A 20,857-nucleotide genomic window follows, 5' to 3' on the forward strand; every position below is an offset into this window, starting at 1 on the left:
TAGATTTTACAGTCTCCGTGGTGTAGTGGTATGACACTCGCCTCGCGTTCCGCGAGCGCTTTGTCATGGGTTCGTATCCTGGCTGGGGAGGATTTACTGGGCGCAAATCCTTAACTGTAGCCTCTGTTTAACGCAACAGTAAAATGTGTACTTGGATGAAAAAACGATTCTTCGCGGCGGGGGATCGTATTCCAGGGACTTGCCCGAAACGCTACGCGTACTAGTGGCTGTACAAGAATGTAACAACTCTTCTATATATCTCATAAAAAAGAAAAAAAAAAGATTGTCTTGACCAATATGTATATAGAGCATATGATGACCAAACCACTACAATGTGTAGTTTGATCATCATATCATCAGCCACGTTATTGTGACTCATCGTCTGCATGTAGAAGTGTACATATTTTTGTGAAGTCTTAGACCCTACTGAGTGATGGTAGTTGCCTAAACTGCTGCATGTATTCAACACTTGTCTCGCTGCTGCTGGCGGACACCTTGTAATAATGCCTTTCCTTCCATTTACCTGGGCTCTAGGAGACTCGAACCCTGGCCCCGAAGCTCTATCGACCGAGCTATTGAGTAGTTTTAATAAGGAAAGATTTATATCTTGTGTGAATGACACTTTATAACACCTTCCCTCCTCTCTCCCCCCCCCCAGGATGACCCGAGGACCAACCACCGCCCTCCTGTGTCTGGCCGCCCTTGTGGTAAGTATCCCTAGGGGCCAAGCTTTGTCAACCACTAACGAAACCGGTACATCTTGAGAAAGACGTAACTACCTTCGAGAAAGTTCATCAGGCACAAAAAATCACTCTCGTCCAGAACTAAGTCAACTCTCGTACTACGAGTGGGCGAGGGGCCTCAGGCCTTGAACAAAATCATCAGGACAAGTGGACTGACCTTTGACAAGCCGCAATCTTCCTGTCCTCTTCGAGGCTACTAGTGTGTTTGTGGCCCTGAGGTAAATTCAGGTATCGATGTCCCCCCCACAAGTACGAGCAATTAATTCGTTTTCTAAGAAGTAATCTGAAAAGCAGTTTAATAGAAAACGTATATCGGTTCTTAAAATTTGGAGTGACTGTACCAAACTCACAAAGGCATCGTAAGCTTTTTCTAATACTTAGTATTCGGTTAGATTAAGTTACAAATAATTGCCATCACTTTAGTTACGTTACGATCAGTTTGGTTAGATTATCTTGAGTTTTGTTAAGTTAGCATGAGTTTGTTAAGGTTAGCATCAGTATGGTTAGGTTAGCATTAGTTTGGTTAGGTTAGCATTAGTATGGTTAGGTTAGCATTAGTTTGGTTAGGTTAGCATTAGTATGGTTAGGTTAGCATTAGTTTGGTTAGGTTAGCATTAGTTTGGTTAGGTTAGCAAGAGTTTGTTAAGGTTAACACCAATACAGTTAGGTTAGATAGCGCGCAGGACTCGTAATTCTGTGGCGCGGGTTCGATTCCCGCACGAGGCAGAAACAAATGGGCAAAGTTTCTTTCACCCTGAATGCCCCTGTTACCTAGCAGTAAATAGGTACCTGGGTGTTAGTCAGCTGTCACGGGCTGCTTCCTGGGGGTGGAGGCCTGGTCGAGGACCGGGCCGCGGGGACACTAAAGCCCCGAAATCATCTCAAGATAACCTCAAGATAGTTTGTTAAGGTTTGCATCAGTATGGTTAAGTTACGCCTAGATTCATTAGTTTAGGACCAATTTGGTTGGGGTAGGATCAGATTGGTTAGGTTAGGACCAGATTGGTTAGGTTAGGATCTGATTGGTTAAGTTAGGACCAGATTGGTTAGGTTAGGATCAGATTGGTTAAGTTAGGACCAGATTGGTTAGGTTAGGACCAGATTGGTTGGGTTAGCACCAGATTGGTTAGGTTAGGACCAGATTAGTTGGGTTAGCACCAGATTGGTTAGGTTAGGAACAGATTAGTTGGGTTAGCACCAGATTGGTTAGGTTAGGACCAGATTAGTTGGGTTAGCACCAGATTGGTTAGGTTAGGAACAGATTAGTTGGGTTAGCACCAGATTGGTTAGATTAGGATCAGTGTTAATTATCGTTGAGGTTACTATAGAGAATAGCCGTTAAAAAGTAGTTTAACAGGTTGGATTGATTTTGTAGTGTTGACCTCTTTACCAGAGATGATCCGCCATGCCGCCTCTGACATGCCCTCCCAACAACACTGAAATACTCAACAGATACAACGACAACAGACGATCAGACATAGCTGAAGCACTACATATCAATCACTCATCTATAAACAACCAGTTCACACTATCGAGGTCACACCACACCGTCAATATACATTAGGGTATATATATTCTGCAGCTTTAGCTAATTTATATTGTTTACGGGCTAAATTTATATTGTTTACGGGCTAAATTTATATTGTTTACGGGCTAAATTTATAATTTACGGACTAAATTTATAGTTTACGGGCTAAATTTATAGTTTACGATCTAAATTTATAGTTTACGGGCTAAATTTATAATTTACGGACTAAATTTATATTGTTTACGGGTTATTCATGCCCCTGCCACCTCTTGGGTGGCTTAATCTTCATCAATTTATATTCACTTTCCTTCTACCTCCGAAAATGTTGACAACTTTCAAGGAAACTCATCATTTAGCGTGTCTCACAAAGTTTTCACAAGTGGTTTTCCCACAGGTGGGTACGGCCGGCCACGGGCGGCTCATGAACCCCCCGGCCAGGAACGCCATGTGGAGGTACGGCTACCCCAACCCCGTCAACTACAACGACAACGAACTCTACTGCGGAGGCTACGTTGGTAAGTCTGGGGATGGGGGGGGGGTGAGGAGGGAATTATCAAGGGAAAGCGTCAAGCCATTACGACTATATAGCACTTGGAAGGGGTCATGATAAGGATTTGGGATGGGACGGGGGGAAAGGAATGGTGCCCAACCACTTGGACGGTCGGAGATTGAACGTCGACCTGCATGAAGCGAGACCGTCGCTCTACCGTCCACTCCAAGTGGTTGGACTGGGGGGTGAGGAACGGAAGGGAATTGTCAGGGGGAAAGCGCCGAGCCATTACGACTATATAGCACTGGGAAGGGGTCGGGATAAGGATTTGGGATAGGATGGGAGGGCAGGAATGGTGCCCAACCACTTTGGACAGTAGGGGATTGAACGCCGACCTGCAGGAAGCGAGACCGTCGCTCTACCGTCCAGCCCAAGTGGTTGGAGTGGGGGGGGGGGGGGAGGTGAAGCAAGAGAGATCACTCCAAATTGTCCTCACACTTAATGCGCCTTAATTTGGACGTTGTAGCTGCGATAGCGCGTCAGAACTCGGCTGTATACCTCCCTTGACGGATCCTACTACTTGGGCTGGACGGTACAGCGACGGTCTCGCTTCATGCAGGTCGGCGTTCAATCCCCGACTGTCCAAATGGTTATAATAGCTGTCATAATGGCTCGCCGCTTTCCAGACACACAACCTCCGCTCATGTGCCAGGTAATTCCACTACGGGCTCACCATAGTCCGTGCTACTTGCCCCGCTCATGTGCCAGGTAATTCCACTACGGGCTCACCATAGTCCGTGCTACTTGCCCCGCTCATGTGCCAGGTAATTCCACTACGGGCTCACCATAGCCAGTGTTACTTGGAACGTTTTGTTCCCAGTAGCTGAATCTTGAACAACTACAACAACAACCGCTTTGCACCTGATAGTTCCCTTTCCTTCCCTTGACGGATCACGGGCTCCCAAACTGGTGTAGCTCTGAGGCCAAACTATAAGAACACAACCGCCAAACACACACCCAAATTACAACGTTGGTACAACGTTCGAAAAAGTTTTAACACCTAACCAGTTATAACAACAAATATAGCATGTTGTAACAACGTTCTAATACGTCATAAACACGTTAAGCCAAGAGGTAACAACTTTATTACAAGTTGTAACAAGCGGAAAATAGAGACAGTTTCTGTTTGTGTTTCCAGGGAAGCCTTCGTATGTTACCTTTAGGTTACCTTGAGGTGCTTCCGGGGCTTAGCGTCCCCGCGGCCCGGTCGTCGACCAGGCCTCCTGGTTGCCGGACTGATCAACCAGGCTGTTGGACGCGGCTGCTCGGAGCCTAACGTATGAGTCACAGCCTGGTTGATCAGGTATCCTTTGGAGTGAGTATGGTATGTATGTGAGTAACTCACTCAGGTATGTGAGTGAGTTCCCTGAGCACTTTACCGTAATCTCCACACAACGTAGTATTAACGCAACCCGTTCTCGCACTTGCCTCAGTCAATATTGGCTTATTTAATAAGTGCATATGTGACATACTAATTGATTGTGAATATTTTAGTTTACCTTGAAAAGCTTCATAGAAAACACCGACCTCACCTAACCTTCTTAGTATGTTAAGATAAGCATCTTATTTACAATTATTACTTAACCTATACCGTTGATAGGTTAAGTAATAATTGTAATTAAGAAGCAATAAGATGCCGTTGTGTGTTTGCTGGGGTTAAGACACGTTAACATTTACATAAATGTTTAGAGCACTCCAATATGTGTTAAAGAGGATTACACTGATGTTTATGTTCCACGAACCTTGTCATAGTTTACTATACAATATTGACAAAGATAGTATTTACAAGGTCAATATACGGTAAGTAGTTTGACAGTGTCATAAACTCATTTTACAGTACGTTAATGGTGATATATCTGGATTAGCTTCAACTGTATAGTTTATGTATCAGCTATTAATATATTGAAATATATTATAATCCACACCCTGTAACAACCACTACCAACAACAATTCACACACTGCTACAACCACTACAACAATTTACACACTGTAACAATCACTACAACAATCTACACACTACAACAATCCACACACCACAACAACCACTAACTGTAGTCCCCGCCACAGTCCAGTACCAGAAGAACGGTGGGAAGTGTGGCGTGTGTGGCGACAACTATGTAGAGAAGGTCCCGCGCTCCCACGAGAATGGCGGACTCTTCGGTAACGGCATCATCACTAAGAACTACGTCGCTGGCCAGGTGAGGTGTGGCGAGGTGTGGGTGTGGTCAAGTGTGGCGAGGTGTGGTCAAGTGTGGCGAGGTGTGGGTGTGGTCAAGTGTGGCGAGGTGTGGTCAAGTGTGGCGAGGTGTGAGTGTGGTCAAGTGTGGCTTGGTGTGGTCAAGTGTGGCGAGGTGTGGTCAAGTGTGGCTGGGTGTGGTCATGTGTGGCTGGATGTGGTCAAGTGTGGCTGGGTGTGGTCAAGTGTGGCTTGGTGTGGTCAAGTGTGGCGATGTGTGGTCAAGTGTGGCTGGGTGTGGTCAAGTGTGGCGAGGTATGGGTGTGGCAGATATGACAGCGGGCGGCCAGCATAGAGATTTGCGCCAAAAATCGACAGGAGACGGCGACTCGAACTCCCCGGATGAGGGAAAAAAATATGATTTTGCACATACTATCAGGAATGGCCAATGAGGTGGTGGCCTGAGATCACGTGGTATGACGGGAGCGCCTGAGTGGCGCAGACAGCCGATGGCAGCACCAGTACACCCTGCGACGTCGTACAGGGAGGATGCAAGGAGGTCAGCTCTGTAGAAATCGAGGATTTTCGCAAGATTTTAACGTCTAACTGTTGACAGACTTAAGAATAACGTTAGGAGTGACCGTACGAAGATTCCTGGCGGAAGGTTTCAAAGACGAGATCTGCGGGATGCCAACCCATCCTCCTGTTTAGATAGTAACTGTGCACCATAGTACACATATTGACATACTAAGCAATTAGATAGTAGAACTTTGTACTATTCACTTTATAAAGTCTGGAGCAAATGAAGCTAAAAACCAAATATTCCTAGGCCTAGTATAAACATATGTACTAAATTAAGCCTCAGATATCGTGTACTAAGCCTAGGAAGGTTAGGTTAGCTTAATTTGTCTTTCCTACATAAGCATAAAATCGTTTTCCGGTTTGCCCAAATTTCATATTCTACTTTCTAATGTCGTTGTACGTCGGTATATGTACTACGGTCCTCATCGTTACTACTAGTACTGTCAAAACAGGAAGATAGGCTGGGGATGCAGGCAACTCAGTCTCAAGGTGATCTGAGATGACATGGAGGCTGGGCCCAGGAGCTGAGTGACGCTTCCCTCGCAGTTTTCCTCATGCTCTGTGCAACCGTACGATGACAGTGCGCAAGGCTGGTCAGTATTCATCATGAGGATGGACGTACAGATAAGCAGTGTGAGTACTAAGCTGTTGTACAGTCTACGGGCTCACCATAGCCCGTGCTGCTACCTGGAACTTTTTGTTCCAGGTAGTGAACCTTATAAAACAACAACAATAAGCTGTTGTCCTGCCTCCTAGAACATTTTAGTGAGCAGTGAGGCCAGTGTGAGGTCTCTTGGGCTCTTCTTACTCCGAGAAGGACCCGACGCAGCACCTCAAGTCCAGTTGTGAGGTGTGTGGTGAGGTGTGGTGAACTGTGAGGTATGTGTGTGGTGAGGTGTGGTGAGCTGTGAGGTGTAGTTGTGGTGAGGTTTGGGTGTGGTGAGCTGTGGGTGTGGTGAAGAAAGTGTATGTGTTATTGAGTTCTACCGTTGTCCTAGCCCCCCCCTCCCCACCCCCTCGTCCTAACCCCCGTTTCGTCCACGTCCCCCTTCCCCCCCACTGATCCCACCCCCATGTGAAGCAACAGTGCCAGCGCCTGACCCTCCCCCCTCTCTCTCCGTCCACTACAGGTGATCGAAATCGAGGTGGACCTGACCACCAACCACCAGGGCTACATGGAGCTGAAGCTGTGTCCACACAACGACCGCAACACTATCATCACGCAGGAGTGCCTCGACCAGTGAGTAACACAGTCACTCCTTCCTCGACCAGTGAGTAACACAGCCCCTCCTTCCTCGACCAGTGAGTAACACAGCCCCTCCTTCCTCGACCAGTGAGTAACACAGTCCCTCCTTCCTCGACCAGTGAGTAACACAGTCACTCCTTCCTCGACCAATGAGTAACACAATCCCACATTTCTCGACCAGTGAGTAACAGCCCCACCTTCCTCGACCAATGAGTAACACAGCCCCTCCTTCCTCGACCAATGAGTAACACAGCCCCACCTTCCTCGACCAATGAGTAACACAGCCCCACCTTCCTCGACCAGTGAGTAACAACCCCACCTTCCTCACCCATCTCTAATTATTTACTAGTAATATCCCTCGACCATATTTTGAATATTAAGAAACATGAGTAAGAATGGCTATTGGTCCACACGAAGCAGCTCCTAGTACTGCTATTTGAGGGACTGTTCCACTCTTGTACGATTCTTTCGTAGTCAATTTCCTAGAGAATATTAATAATCTTAATATATGTTTACAACTTCTATCCTAACTCTAATGTTTGTCACCAACTAGTTTACCTCTTAGATTTAGATTTAGATTTTAGAACCTCTTAGATTTTTCATCCATTTGTATATCTCAGTCATGTGTCTCCTCGTGCTTAGACTTTCAATAGAAAATATCTTTAATGCCCTTATTATAGTTCCTTAATGATAAGAATCATAAAGTTCAAAACTACGGGATACTTTGAGAAGTTGCGGCTCACAAATACTCACAGTTTCTATCCTTAGGTTGATTAGGTTAGGTGGGTGGTTTGGGTTTGTGCGCTTTAGCACCCTCTTTATTTTGCCCGTTGTAGAGTGAAACCATGAATCTATAAACAAATAAAAGTCCATATCCGTCTGATTTGACCAGACCACACACTAGAAGGTGAAGGGACGACGACATATCGACTTGAGACGACGACATATCGACTTGAGAATGGTCCAGGACGGACCGAAACGTCGTCGTCCCTTCACCTTCTAGTGTGTGGTCTGGTCAACTTAAGCCACGTTATTGTGACTCATCGCCTCCATATCCGTTTTGTATATATAAAATGATTACGTGATAAGTGTCTCCATTCAAAGAGGGAACGTCTCCGTGCTCCAGGTATCCCTTGAAAGTGGTCGGGCAAGACGACTCCAAGTTCTTCATCCCCAAGGGCACTCCCAAGTCTGCCACCTTGAAATGGAAAGCGCAACTTCCCGAGGGCGTCACCTGCAGCGCCTGCGTCGTCCAGTGGAAGTACTTCGCAGGTTAGTGGCTTGTGTTAGAACAATATTGTAATGCTTTGGTCGGGGATTATTAAGTAATAAAGCTGGGGAGTTGTGCAGGCCGCAGGGAATGTCTTGAGTGATAAAGGCGTCTTGAGTTGGTGTCACAGTCTTCAAGGAGGAGGTATCATGGTCAAGTCTAGTTAAATATCTAATGTAAACCAGTCACCTCACAGTACACAGTGACGAAAACTATTTTGAATCATCTCACAGTAAGCAATGGTACCGAGACATCACCGTAAGCAATGGTATCGTAACATCACAGTAAGCAATGGTACAGAGACATCACAGTAAGCAATGGTATCGTAACATCACAGTAAGCAATGGTACAGAGACATCACAGTAAGCAATGGTATCGTAACATCACAGTAAGCAATGGTACAGAGACATCACAGTAAGCAATGGTATCGTAACATCACAGTAAGCAATGGTACAGAGACATCACAGTAAGCAATGGTATCGTAACATCACAGTAAGCAATGGTACAGAGACATCACAGTAAGCAATGGTATCGTAACATCACAGTAAGCAATGGTACAGAGACATCACAGCATGGACTTCTATTATAAACATTTTGCTTAACAAATGTTCAAACATTTTTAGAAAAGGTAAAACATTAAACAGCCAAAGGTTCTCTGGCGCCGCTGTCCAATTCTGTCACTTAAAGCGTTAATTAGACTCCCGAAGGAAAGAACAGCCCCGGCAAATTCAAACAAATGGAACAGCAAAAAAACATTTGAATTCATGAATTCAAAACATTTGAATTTAACGGTCAGCTGACCGTTGTCTCACATTCGAATGGTCCCTGGATTGTTACTTTTTTGGGGAGAAGGCATGCTTTCTTACACCTGATGGGTCTGTTCACCTAGTAATAAATAGGTACTTGGGTGTTAGGTAACGGTTATGGGTTGCGTCCAGAAGGTCAGTAGCTGGTCTAACGAGGACCTTGACTAAACACTTTCTGTCCCAAACTGCAACAATGTTATTGTGTGAAATTCCCTGGGATGTGTCGTGGGACGTTGGGATGTGTCCCGGGGCGCTGGGACACATCCCAGTGTATAATCACCTTCAACGACCCTAATGTAACCATCTCAAACCACACCATCAGAGCTATAGACCATATTAAGATATAAGAGTTACAAAAGCTGAACATTATCGCCACACAAAATGATTTATAAGAAGAAAACATTTCCCAATGACTGACAAATACTACTGAATGTTATCAAATATATTATTACTTATATAAGGGAAAGGAATTATCAGCATAAAACGCCAATTCATTACGACTATATAACACTTGGATGGGATGAGGAGGGATGGTCAAGAGTGAAGGAACGGTGCCCAACCACTTGGACATTCCGGGATTGAACGCCGACCTGCGTCAAGCAAAACCAAGTGGTTTCAATCCAAGTGGTTGGATGGTAGAGCGACCATTGCAAATGGTAGAGGACACTGCAAGCTGGATACATTTCACTTCATAATAAATGTACATCCTTGCTCTCTCTGGGAAAGCAACGGGACCTTGCCATAGCAGTCGACAACAAGTGGGGGGTTGAAGAGTAACTTAGCGTCGCTGTAAGGTGGGTAACTATACGCCAGCAGTCATCAAACGTACCTTTGACGGTCAGGGGAAGACCGTGTCTGCTGCCTCAAGTCTGGCGACCACACCTGCGGAAAGACGATATATTAGTGGATGAAATTTATTGAGTCAGCGCGCGTGTGAGGGAGAGTTAGTTGGCAGCTGTGGGACTGGACGCTGCTTCAACAAGGCACAACATGTTGGGATAAACTCACGGGAGACATCTCCCGTCACGCAGGGTGCAGTAGCACCTCCACAGATCTCCAGTATCATTTATTGATACTGGTAATGGCTCAAAAGGGCCACCACTTACGGGCTATTCATGCCCGTGCCACCTTTTGGGTGGTTTAATCTTCATCAATCAATCAATTTGGGATAAGCTAACCTCTAACAACTTCTTGGGATGTGCAATCTTATAGATGTTCGAGGCGCTATCTTGCAAGTTACCAAGAGACAATGTAGAACAGATGGCAGGAGTCTTGACGTTGGGTTCCTCAGGCAGACAACAGTCACAGACTACCTGGATAAGGCCACCAGACATGTGGCTACACTGTACAACAGTCACTACAAGCGCCGGGTATCAGGCAAATTCAAGTATTATTACAAGGAAACTAGCCATAGCTGAAGAGCCAGGTACATTGTGTCTACCGTCTTCAAGACCAAGGCAGAACATCCACCACACTGCTCCAGCCATCACTGGAACACAGGAGATGGACAAGCTGCAGTGGACCTATTGGCCACACGCCACACTTCACCCTCACTCTCGGTCACATATTCACCTGCACCATCTTTATCAATCAATCTAGATTCTAGATTTTAAACAGATTACAATCAAAAAGCATGATTCTTAATAGAGGAGGTGATCAGCCACACCCAAACTACACTTGTTCCCCACCGTGGGAGGAGCCTATCTTCAGAATAGTAATAGAAGGTCTTTTGATGAAAAAGGCTGCCTATGATCCAACAATCCTAAGGCGCATCATAGAAAAGTAAATGAGCAGCATTGCAGTAGCAGGAGCCACCCACATCTTCACAGACGGATCGGGGGACACAGTGCTGGCGCTACTCTTTGCACGGCCAGCGAACAGGCATATTGGAGACTGGGAGGACCAGTATCATCAACCCAAACTGAGCTGTTTGCCATACAACAGGCATTCGCATATGTGATTGTACAAAACACTCAAAATGCAATCGTACACACAGACTCAAGAGCTGCACTTTAAATATTAGAAAAAACAACGTAAAGACATGGAAATAATTACCACTATTTTGTACCTTGGTGCAGTAGCTAAAGGCAAAAGACTCGACACCACCCTAAACTGGATCCTATCCCATATTGGACTCCCATTAAATGAGAAAGTCGATGAAACTGCTAAATTGGGAACTCGTCATCCAGTGATCCACAAAACAATTCAACCACAGCCTACATAAAAAACGAGTCAGTACATAAAAACATAAAAAAGTACATAAAAAACACCATCACCAAAACCTCTCACACCTCAACAACGCCCATCTACACCAGAGTAGCTGAAGGTTCGCCCTCTGCAATATGGTATCTTCAGGCCACCAAGTTAGACAGGTTAAATATCCCAAAAGGAATCCACAGGGAAAACAGCAGTTCGGTTATATAGACAACGTCTAGGCTACAGATGCAACTGGGAGATTGGTGAACCCAGAGAGTGAGAATGCATCTTCTGCCAAACTGTCACAGAAGAGTCATTACTTCACTATCTCCTGGAATGTGAAGCAACCAACGACCTTAGACGAGCTTTAAGAGTCCCTGATTCTTGCAGTAACCACCCTGAAGCCATCACCACTGCCACTCTTCCGGTCAAAAAAGGTGTCCAGCAGCTGGAGACCCTCATAAACACTGTCAAGCAGTATCCTCCCCCACGATAGCAGCCTGACGATTTAAATGCGACCTCAGCACACAGTATACATTTACTAAAAAAAATAATAATAATATTAACCGACCACTTTTGGGCTATTCATGCCTTCCTTATCATGTTACAGTTGTTATGAAGATATCAAATGTTGTCACCCTTCATCAACATGAATGATTTTCAACTTCAGAGGAAGTTTGCTACAATCCCTAGATTGTTCCTCTGAAAATGCACGTTAATGATAGTTTTGTTTGTATATCTAATCCCTAGCATTGTTTTAATTATGGTACATCCTTCAGGGAACACGTGGGGCGTGGACAACACGACTGGCGAAGGGGCTCAGGGCTTAGGGCCTCAGGAGACCTTCATCAACTGTGCTGATATCTACATTCGCTCCAACACGCAGATCGGCGCCCCCGTCGACGACAACCCCTGGGCGCTGTACTTCAGGGGAGCCTACCCCGGCCTCACCCACACCGAAGACGTCGAGCCTGATAAGAACGGCCTCAAGCCTCTCGTTGTCAGGTATGGCGCCACCGGTAGTTGACAGGTGATGTACCACGGGTCCCCGCCTTGCCTGCAGGCAAGATCCAATAGCTTGGACAAAAGACGATACTCAAAATTATTTTGCATGTTAATCATCTTGTAACAAACTAGGTTTGTTGTAAGAAATTATGCATTATAGATTCATTATTTGGTCCATGGGTTCTTGAAAGTGGAGAGAGAGAGTAGTCTACCTCACTTTGGAGGTGAGAAGGTCCTCCCTCGGGTCCTACCCTGTCGTAGCTCAGTCGATTAAAGCAGTGTCTGGGATACTCCCGGACGCAGGTTCGAATCCTCGTCACGGCCCTTGTGGATTTGTTCCTCCCTCGGGGATTAGGACAGTAGTGTACATACAGGGTCGCCAGCTCTCCTTGGTTTTAAAGTATCACTTTGAGTCATTCAGGTATTAAAGTAACTGTACTTAATAACTCCCTGTTGTCAAGCATGTTGATTAATTTAACGTCAGTTATGAGTGTAGAATCAAATCCCCTTCTTAATCCGAGAGCAGATGACCCGGTTGTACTGGCACCACCGATCGGCCGAGCGGACAGCACACTGGACTTGTGATCCTGTGGTCCTGGGTTCGATCCCAGGCGCCGGCGAGAAACAATGGGCAGAGTTTCTTTCACCCTATGCCCCTGTTACCTAGCAGTAAAATAGGTACCTGGGTGTTAGTCAGCTGTCACGGGCTGCTTCCTGGGGGTGGAGGCCTGGTCGAGGACCGGGCCGCGGGGACACTAAAAAGCCCCAAAATCATCTCAAGATAACCTCAAGATAACCACCGAGAGGACGGGTTATCATGTGACTGGCCGCACCCTCCACCCTTCTCCCTCATGTTACTTCAGTAATTTACAGAAATTCAGATTTTCATTTAATATTGTATTCAATAATCCGGAGATTATGTTTAATAACCAGCCTGGTTAATTGAAATTGAAATTGAAATAAGTTTATTGAGGTAAAATACACACAAAGGGATGAGGTAGCTCAAGCTATTCTCACCCCATTCAGTACATCGTGTTAATATATACATAGACACACATCACAAATAAACATATGGTTAAATATGAATGTAAAGGGTGAGATCTGGGTCGTGTACCGTCAAAGAGAGAGTGACGTCGTGTACCTTTGAGGGTACTACTACGCCGGGCGACGTACCTGACCTACCAGGGGTCGAGGTTAGGCGCCCGACGTCACCACAATCTTCCATATTTACTAATTCATATTGTACAAAATGAAGTCCACATGAGAATATTGTAATTGATATAGCTTTTGCCAAGATGACTAATGTAATTACCACCAGTTAAATGATAATTTAACCATCTGGGGTTTGCCAGTAATTAGGATTAGTTATGCGAGTCTACACCTAGTTTCCTCATGCAAACCAACAAGCATTTACTTAATTAATGAAGATAATCACTTTGCTCTTACTCTCCACATTAACGTAAAGCTTAGCCCTCCTTTTCATTTCATTGGGGGATAGAGTTTCACGGGACGCTTAATTGATGGTATCCTGCTTTCCATCAACTGAGAGATTTACTCAGGTTTAGCAGGTGGTGGCGGCGAATATTCAGAGTTGCAGTTTAATCTGGAGGAGACAGCATCTCTTGAGTTTGTGATATCTCAATGGTCAAACGTTTGGATCTCCAGGCCCGCCAAACACACACCGAAACTACAGCGTTGGTACAACGTTCGAACAAGTTTTAACACCTCCTAACCAGTTATAACAACCGATATAGCAAGTTGTAACAACGTTCTAATACGTCATAAACACGTTATGCCCAGATGTAACAACTTTATTACAAGTTGTAACAAGCGGAAAATAGAGACAGTTTCGGGTTGTGTTTCCTGGGGGGATTGTACAGTAGGTTACTGAGCAGAACTCTGGTTTCTGTATATATTTTCTTTAACTTTTCTTCAATAACGACCAGCTTTTAATCAGTAGTGAGGTTAAAGGTTGGCCCCCATTACAATCTTAATTAACTTTCTATTGAATAATACTAAGTACATCTTCCACACTACTCTGTACACTGCTCGGAATTTACCCACTTTGATAAGTTATTATTATTATTCTGTAACTTAACTAAGGACTACGTGTTTTTCTCCTCTCTCTCTCAGGGCCCAGCTATGTCTGCCCACCCGGTCGTTCGAAGTCGTCAATGGGTCCTACCAGTGGTGCATTCGGAACTGCCTCAAGTATCCACCCAACTGTGAAGAAACCTTGTGCTACTGTGTGTGAGTTGATGTTGTGTTCATTGTTCACAGCTCAGGTATCACCTTCATTGTTCACAGGTCTGGTGCATCAACGCGCCACCCGTTCTCGCACTTGCTTATAGTCAATATTGGCTTATTAATAAGTGCATATGTGACATACTAATTGTGAATATTTGAGTTTACCTTGAAAAGCTAAATAGAAAACATTTACCTAACCTAACCTTCTTAGTAGGTTAAGATAAGCATCTTATTGCTTCTTAATTACAATTAGTACTTAACCTATACCTATATTGATATTACAGTCTTATACAAATAATAAAACAAAACCAAAATATTTAAATAAATTGTAAAGTAACTCAAGATATTGTCAAATATTGTATAAAATTTCTATTGTTTAATAAAACTGAAAAAAAAATTCCTAATATTAAAACTGGTGTTTAGCAAATCTATAGGAAGAGTTTGTATCTTAAAAACAAAATATAACTTGGAATATACCACATATGTACTTATTAATCAGCCAAATAGTGACTGTAAGCAATAAGTCATATATGTACTGTCTTGTGCGAGAGCGGGTTGCAACACGTCCCATACACTCATGATCGCTGTAGTCGCGTTACCACAACGAAATCAGATTACCGTGATGTACCAATGACAACACCAGTAGCAGTCATAAGGATGATTCGAACCAGTACACTGGGTGCGCCCAACCACACGCCTTAAACCACTCAACCACGACATGCAAAATTAACATAACCTGGGATTCGACCGATTCCTCACGGGTTGCCGAAGCTGCCACTGATACCATATCCGGGTTTGACACATTGCTCTCCTGTGCTCCGGTGGGGTCTAGGAGCTATGTCTTCCAATGCTTCTCCTCAAATGCACAGAGAAATCACATTAATGTGATGTATAAATTAGAAAATGTTTAAGAGGATAATTTGCACACTAGGTACTTCCCTGCCCTTCACCACCTTCCCTGCCCTTCTCGACCTTCCCCTGCCCTTCACCACCTTCCCCTGCCCTTCGACTGCCCCCTGCCCTTCACTTGGACTGGACGGTAGAGCGACGGTCTCGCTTCATGCATGCCGGTGTTCAATCTCCGACCGTCCCCAAAGTGGTTGGGCACCATTCCTTCCCCCGTCCCATCCCAAATCCTTATCCTGACCCCTTCACAGTGCTATATAGTCGTACTGGCTTGACATTTTCTCCCGATAGTTCCCACTTTTAGATATAAGTATTATAATAGACTTAGAAAGAATATTCTTCTGTTCCATTGGCATATTGCCGGTATTCAGTATACACAAGTCCCATGCTGTTCCCAGTCTTACTCCAGGGATATATTCACCGTAGGGTGTAAGCCATTTGTCTGTGTATATCAGCACCGCTCATGTACCAGGTAGTACGGGAGACATCTCCCGTCACGCAGGGTGCAGTCGCACCTCCACAGATCTCCAGTATCAGCTCTTGATACTGGTAATGGCTCAAAAGGGCCACCACTTACGGGCTATTCATGCCCGTGCCACCTTTTGGGTGCCTTAATCTTCATCAATCAATCGCCAGGTAGTTCCACCACGGGCTCACCATGGCCCGTGCTACTTGCCCCGCACATGTGCCAGGTAAGTTACGGGTTCACCATAGCCTGTGCTACTTGGAACTTGTTCCGAGTAGCTGAATCTACAACAACAACAACAACAACTGTGTATGTGCAGAGAGTGTACCATAGTCTTGAACAGTGTCGAGGACTAGAACATGCTTTCTGGTTAGCTAGTCTGTTTGTGCTGGGCCCTTCATAACTCTCGCCAGGGGGGGGGGGTTAGTTCATATATTATGCACCCCATACCCATCCTGTGGGTGGTAGTGGACCCCATACCCATTCCTGTAGGCGACAGTGGACCGCAATACCCATCCTGTGGGTGGTAGTGGACCCCATACCCATTCCTGTGGGCGGTAGTGGACCCCAATACCCATCCTGTGGGCGGTAGTGGAAAGATTTACATAAGCACATAATGGGCTCGGGGACTGAACCATTGTTGACAGGACAAAAGTCTAACATCAAACCCAACCGACCATTCCTGTTTCTCTAAACTGAGAATCCTGCTGAGTACCTATAGAGCGTTTTGTTTACATTAAGCCCTAACATCAGGATCGTTTACAAGTATGACCAAAACCGATCAACATTACTTCAAAAGGTTATATACCTCACCCTCGTCTCTCTCTACAGGAAGGATTGTCGAGCCATTGGCAAACTGGCTGAGAAGAAGGACGCCGACATCTTCTGCCACCAGAACTGTCTCGGAGTGCCCTCCTACTGCCCCAGGGACATGTGTGTGTGTAGCTAGCTGACCCTCTGCCGTCCTCCTCGCCTGCCAGTGAGTGAGAACTACGGGCTCACCATAGCCCGTGTTACCTGGAACTTTTTGTTCCAGGTAGCGAATCTTTAACAACAACAGCCTGCCAGTGCTCCTACACGTCACCACACACACACATCCAATATACCATCATGGGTCAAGTGTCATAGGTATCTGAATTTATCTGAGGGCTCTAGTGACCCCCCACAGAAGGGGGACAGGAAGCTGGTGGATTGTCAAAAGTGCCCCGTCCTATTATTTCTGAGGATTTTATCCACCTCAATATTAAACAATTTTGTTTGTTTTATTTTGTTTTTTACAGTTACAGCTTTGGCGGATTGGCGATTTCATAGAGGCATATAAGTGAAAAATACATATATTTTCTTGTGTGTAGCAGGTTGAGCACCACCTTAAGGACAACCTTGAGCATCAACTTGAGCACTATCTTGAGCACCACCTTGAGCACCACCACCTTGAGCACCACCTTGAGCACCACCACCTTGAGCACCACCACCTTGAGCTCCACCTTGAGCACCACCACCTTGAGCACCACCACCTTGAGCTCCACCTTGAGCACCACCACCTTGAGCACCACCACCTTGAGCACCACCACCACCTTGAGCACCACCACCTTGAGCACCACCACCACCTTGAGCACCACCACCTTAGCACCACCTTGAGCAAGGAACACCCACAACACCAAGCCTTCCACACAGAGACAACATACACTACTCACTTATCAGTGACCACGGGGGAGTGGGCTCTAGCTCCTCATACCCCGTCTACTGGCTTTGTTCCCGTTGTCTTACACTTTCATACACTCTTTGATACAATCATACAGTAGTTGCTACAGTCATACACTAGTTGGTACAATCATACAGTAGTTGCTACAGTCATACACTAGTTGGTACAATCATACACGAGTTGGTACAGTCAACAGCTTCAGGAGAAAATGTCAAACTGATTTCAAAAACTAAATTTCTTGTTATTGAAGTGGTGATTCTTCTCCTTAATTGTTCTTGTTAATTGTTCATGTTAATTATTCTTGTTAATTGTTCATGTTAATTGTTCTTGTTAATTGTTCTAGTTAATTATTCTTGTTAATTGTTCATGTTAATTTTTCTTGTTAATTATTCTTGTTAATTGTTCATGTTAATTGTTCTTGTTAATTGTTCATGTTAATTATTCTTGTTAATTGTTCATGTTAATTATTCTTGTTAATTGTTCACGTTAATTATTCTTGTTAATTGTTCACGTTAATTATTCTTGTTAATTGTTCATGTTAATTATTCTTGTTAATTGTTCATGTTAATTGTTCTTGTTAATTGTTCATGTTAATTATTCTTGTTAATTGTTCATGTTAATTATTCTTGTTAATTGTTCACGTTAATTATTCTTGTTAATTGTTCATGTTAATTATTCTTGTTAATTATTCTTGTTAATTGTTCATGTTAATTGTTCATGTTGAATATGCCTCAGAAGAGCTGTGCTGCCATTGGCTGTTAATTAAGCCTATTGTTTGTTCAGAGCTTCGGCTTGTAAGGTTGTGTCATCTGTCATAAGCTTTCTTTAGCTTTTATTTATTGTTATTTATTTGATGCTTATTATTTATTAAAGAATAAATGCAGCTGTTTGTTAATATATTAAAGTATAACATAAAACACTATTATTCATCCCTTCAGCATGAGTATAACTGTACTCATCCCTTCAGCATAACTGTACTCATCCCTACAGCATGAGCATAACTGTACTCATCTCTACAGTATAACTGTACTCATCCCTTCAGCATGAGTATAACTGTACTCAACACTACAGCATGAGTATAACTGTACTCATGCCTACAGCATGAGTATAACTGTACTCATCTCTACAGCATGAGTATAACTGTACTCATCTCTACAGCATGAGTATAACTGTACTCATCTCTACAGCATGAGCATAACTGTACTCATCTCTACAGCATGAGTATAATTGTACTCATCCCTACAGCATGAGTATAACTGTACTCATCCCTACAGCATGAGTATAATTGTACTCATCCCTACAGCATGAGTATAACTGTACTCATCCCTACATCATGAGTATAACTATACTCATCCCTACAGCATGAGTATAACTGTACTCATGCCTACATCATGAGTATAACTATACTCATCCCTACAGCATGAGTATAACTGTACTCATGCCTACAGTATGAGTATAATTGTACTCATCCCTACAGCATGAGTATAACTGTACTCATCCCTACATCATGAGTATAACTATACTCATCCCTACAGCATGAGTATAACTGTACTCATGCCTACATCATGAGTATAACTATACTCATCCCTACAGCATGAGTATAACTGTACTCATCCCTACAGCATGAGTATAATTGTACTCATCCCTACAGCATGAGTATAACTGTACTCATCCCTACATCATGAGTATAACTATACTCATCCCTACAGCATGAGTATAACTGTACTCATGCCTACATCATGAGTATAACTATACTCATCCCTACAGCATGAGTATAACTGTACTCATGCCTACAGCATGAGTATAACTATATGATATGTATATGATATATGAACTATATAACTACATAACTATATAAGATACATAACTATATGATATGAATGCTTCAGTCTCTTTTCAGTTTCTTCAATCTCTCAGTTTAAATTATTCCTTCTTTGTATGGAGAGTCGTGTCTGCTTAAGCATTTCCGTTACTTTTCTTCTTTTGTAATGTCGTCTGCGTTCTCTTTCTTCATTGGACCTCTTTCTGGCTTTCCTCAAAGGCACATGTTTCTGGTGAATACTGTGAAACTAGGCGAACACACACACACACACACACACACACACACACACACACACACACACACACACACACACACACACACACACACACACACACTCACACACACACACACACACACACACACACACACACACACACACACACACACACACACTCACACACACACACACACACACACACACACACACACACACACACTCACACACACACATACACACACACACACACACACACACACACACACACAAAACACACACACACACACACACACACTCACACACACACACACACACACACACACACACACACACACACACTCACACACACACTCACACACACACACACACACACACACACACACACACACACACACACACACACACACACACTCACACACACACACACACACACACACACACACTAATCTACGAAACTATAAACTATCACGAATCATATTATAAACATACAAAACACACATTAATAAATTAATAGAAGCCGTCTAGACAGAAATGCTATGGTAAAAAAATAATAAATAGCCCAAGAAAATACTTGACAAAATATAATTTCCTTCAATGCTTGAGAACGTATAAAATAACTTCTTTAAAAATTTGAACTTCGTCTATTAACTGCGGCCAATAACATTTATTATCTTTCTTGACGCCGCTTCTCTTTCTTTTCTTCTGGGAAAAGGGCCTTGGGTTTGGAGCAAGGGAAAGTGCAGAATTGTGGGAAGGGGAAGAAGGGGTCCAGAATTGTGGGAAGGGGGTGAGAGAGGGGGGGGGAGATGTTGGGATGAGGACAAACTGTTGCTACAACATTGGTGGGTGAGAGCTGGAGTGGTTCCTGTTCCACGTCCTCCTCTACACCCAGCATTCCTGTTGACCTTCCTGCCGCCCACACGCCTACGCCCTCCTCCTCCTCCCCCACGCCCACGCCCTCTTCCTCCCCCACGCCCGCGCCCTCCTCCTCCGCCCCCCACGCCCTTCTCCCCTCCCACGCCCACACCACCAGTACGTCCTTCCCTACTGCCGCCTGGTGATTGTAGCAAGCCTGCCACCTGGTGATTGTAGCAAGCCTGCCGCCTGGTGATAGCAGCAAGCCTGCCGCCTGGTGATTGCAGCAAGCCTGCCGCCTGGTGATTGTAGCAAGCCTGCCGCCTGGTGATTGTAGCAAGCCTGCCGCCTGGTGATTGTAGCAAGCCTGCCGCCTGGTGATTGCAGCAAGCCTGCCGCCTGGTGATTGTAGCAAGCCTGCCGCCTGGTGATTGTAGCAAGCCTGCCGCCTGGTGATTGCAGCAAGCCTGCCGCCTGGTGATTGTAGCAAGCCTGCCGCCTGGTGATTGTAGCAAGCCTGCCACCCAGTGATTGTAGCA

The 20,857-nt window shown here is 44.6% G+C and overlaps 1 protein-coding gene across 3 annotated transcripts in view; it reads left to right on the top strand.

The window, feature by feature from the left end:
• The window catches only part of LOC123746819 (uncharacterized), a 32,595-nt gene extending 14,254 nt beyond the window's left edge, over positions 1-18,341 (top strand). The window contains exons 2-10 of one of the 3 annotated variants that reach the window (XM_045728596.2): positions 659-707; positions 2,666-2,786; positions 4,890-5,020; positions 6,711-6,820; positions 7,953-8,098; positions 11,878-12,103; positions 14,237-14,353; positions 16,554-16,701; positions 17,075-18,341. In XM_045728596.2, coding sequence (XP_045584552.1) covers positions 660-707; positions 2,666-2,786; positions 4,890-5,020; positions 6,711-6,820; positions 7,953-8,098; positions 11,878-12,103; positions 14,237-14,353; positions 16,554-16,671 — 1,017 coding nt within the window. In that variant the 5' untranslated portion in view covers position 659 and the 3' untranslated portion in view covers positions 16,672-16,701; positions 17,075-18,341. Of the gene's footprint in view, positions 1-658; positions 708-2,665; positions 2,787-4,889; positions 5,021-6,710; positions 6,821-7,952; positions 8,099-11,877; positions 12,104-14,236; positions 14,354-16,553 lie in introns of all 3 variants that reach the window. The other 2 variants (XM_069319632.1, XM_045728595.2) reach the window with 2 other exon arrangements.
• Positions 18,342-20,857: the final 2,516 nt, after the last annotated feature.

This window comes from Procambarus clarkii, chromosome 93 (genome assembly GCF_040958095.1).
Source record: "Procambarus clarkii isolate CNS0578487 chromosome 93, FALCON_Pclarkii_2.0, whole genome shotgun sequence".
NCBI classification, from domain to species: Eukaryota; Metazoa; Arthropoda; class Malacostraca; order Decapoda; family Cambaridae; genus Procambarus; species Procambarus clarkii.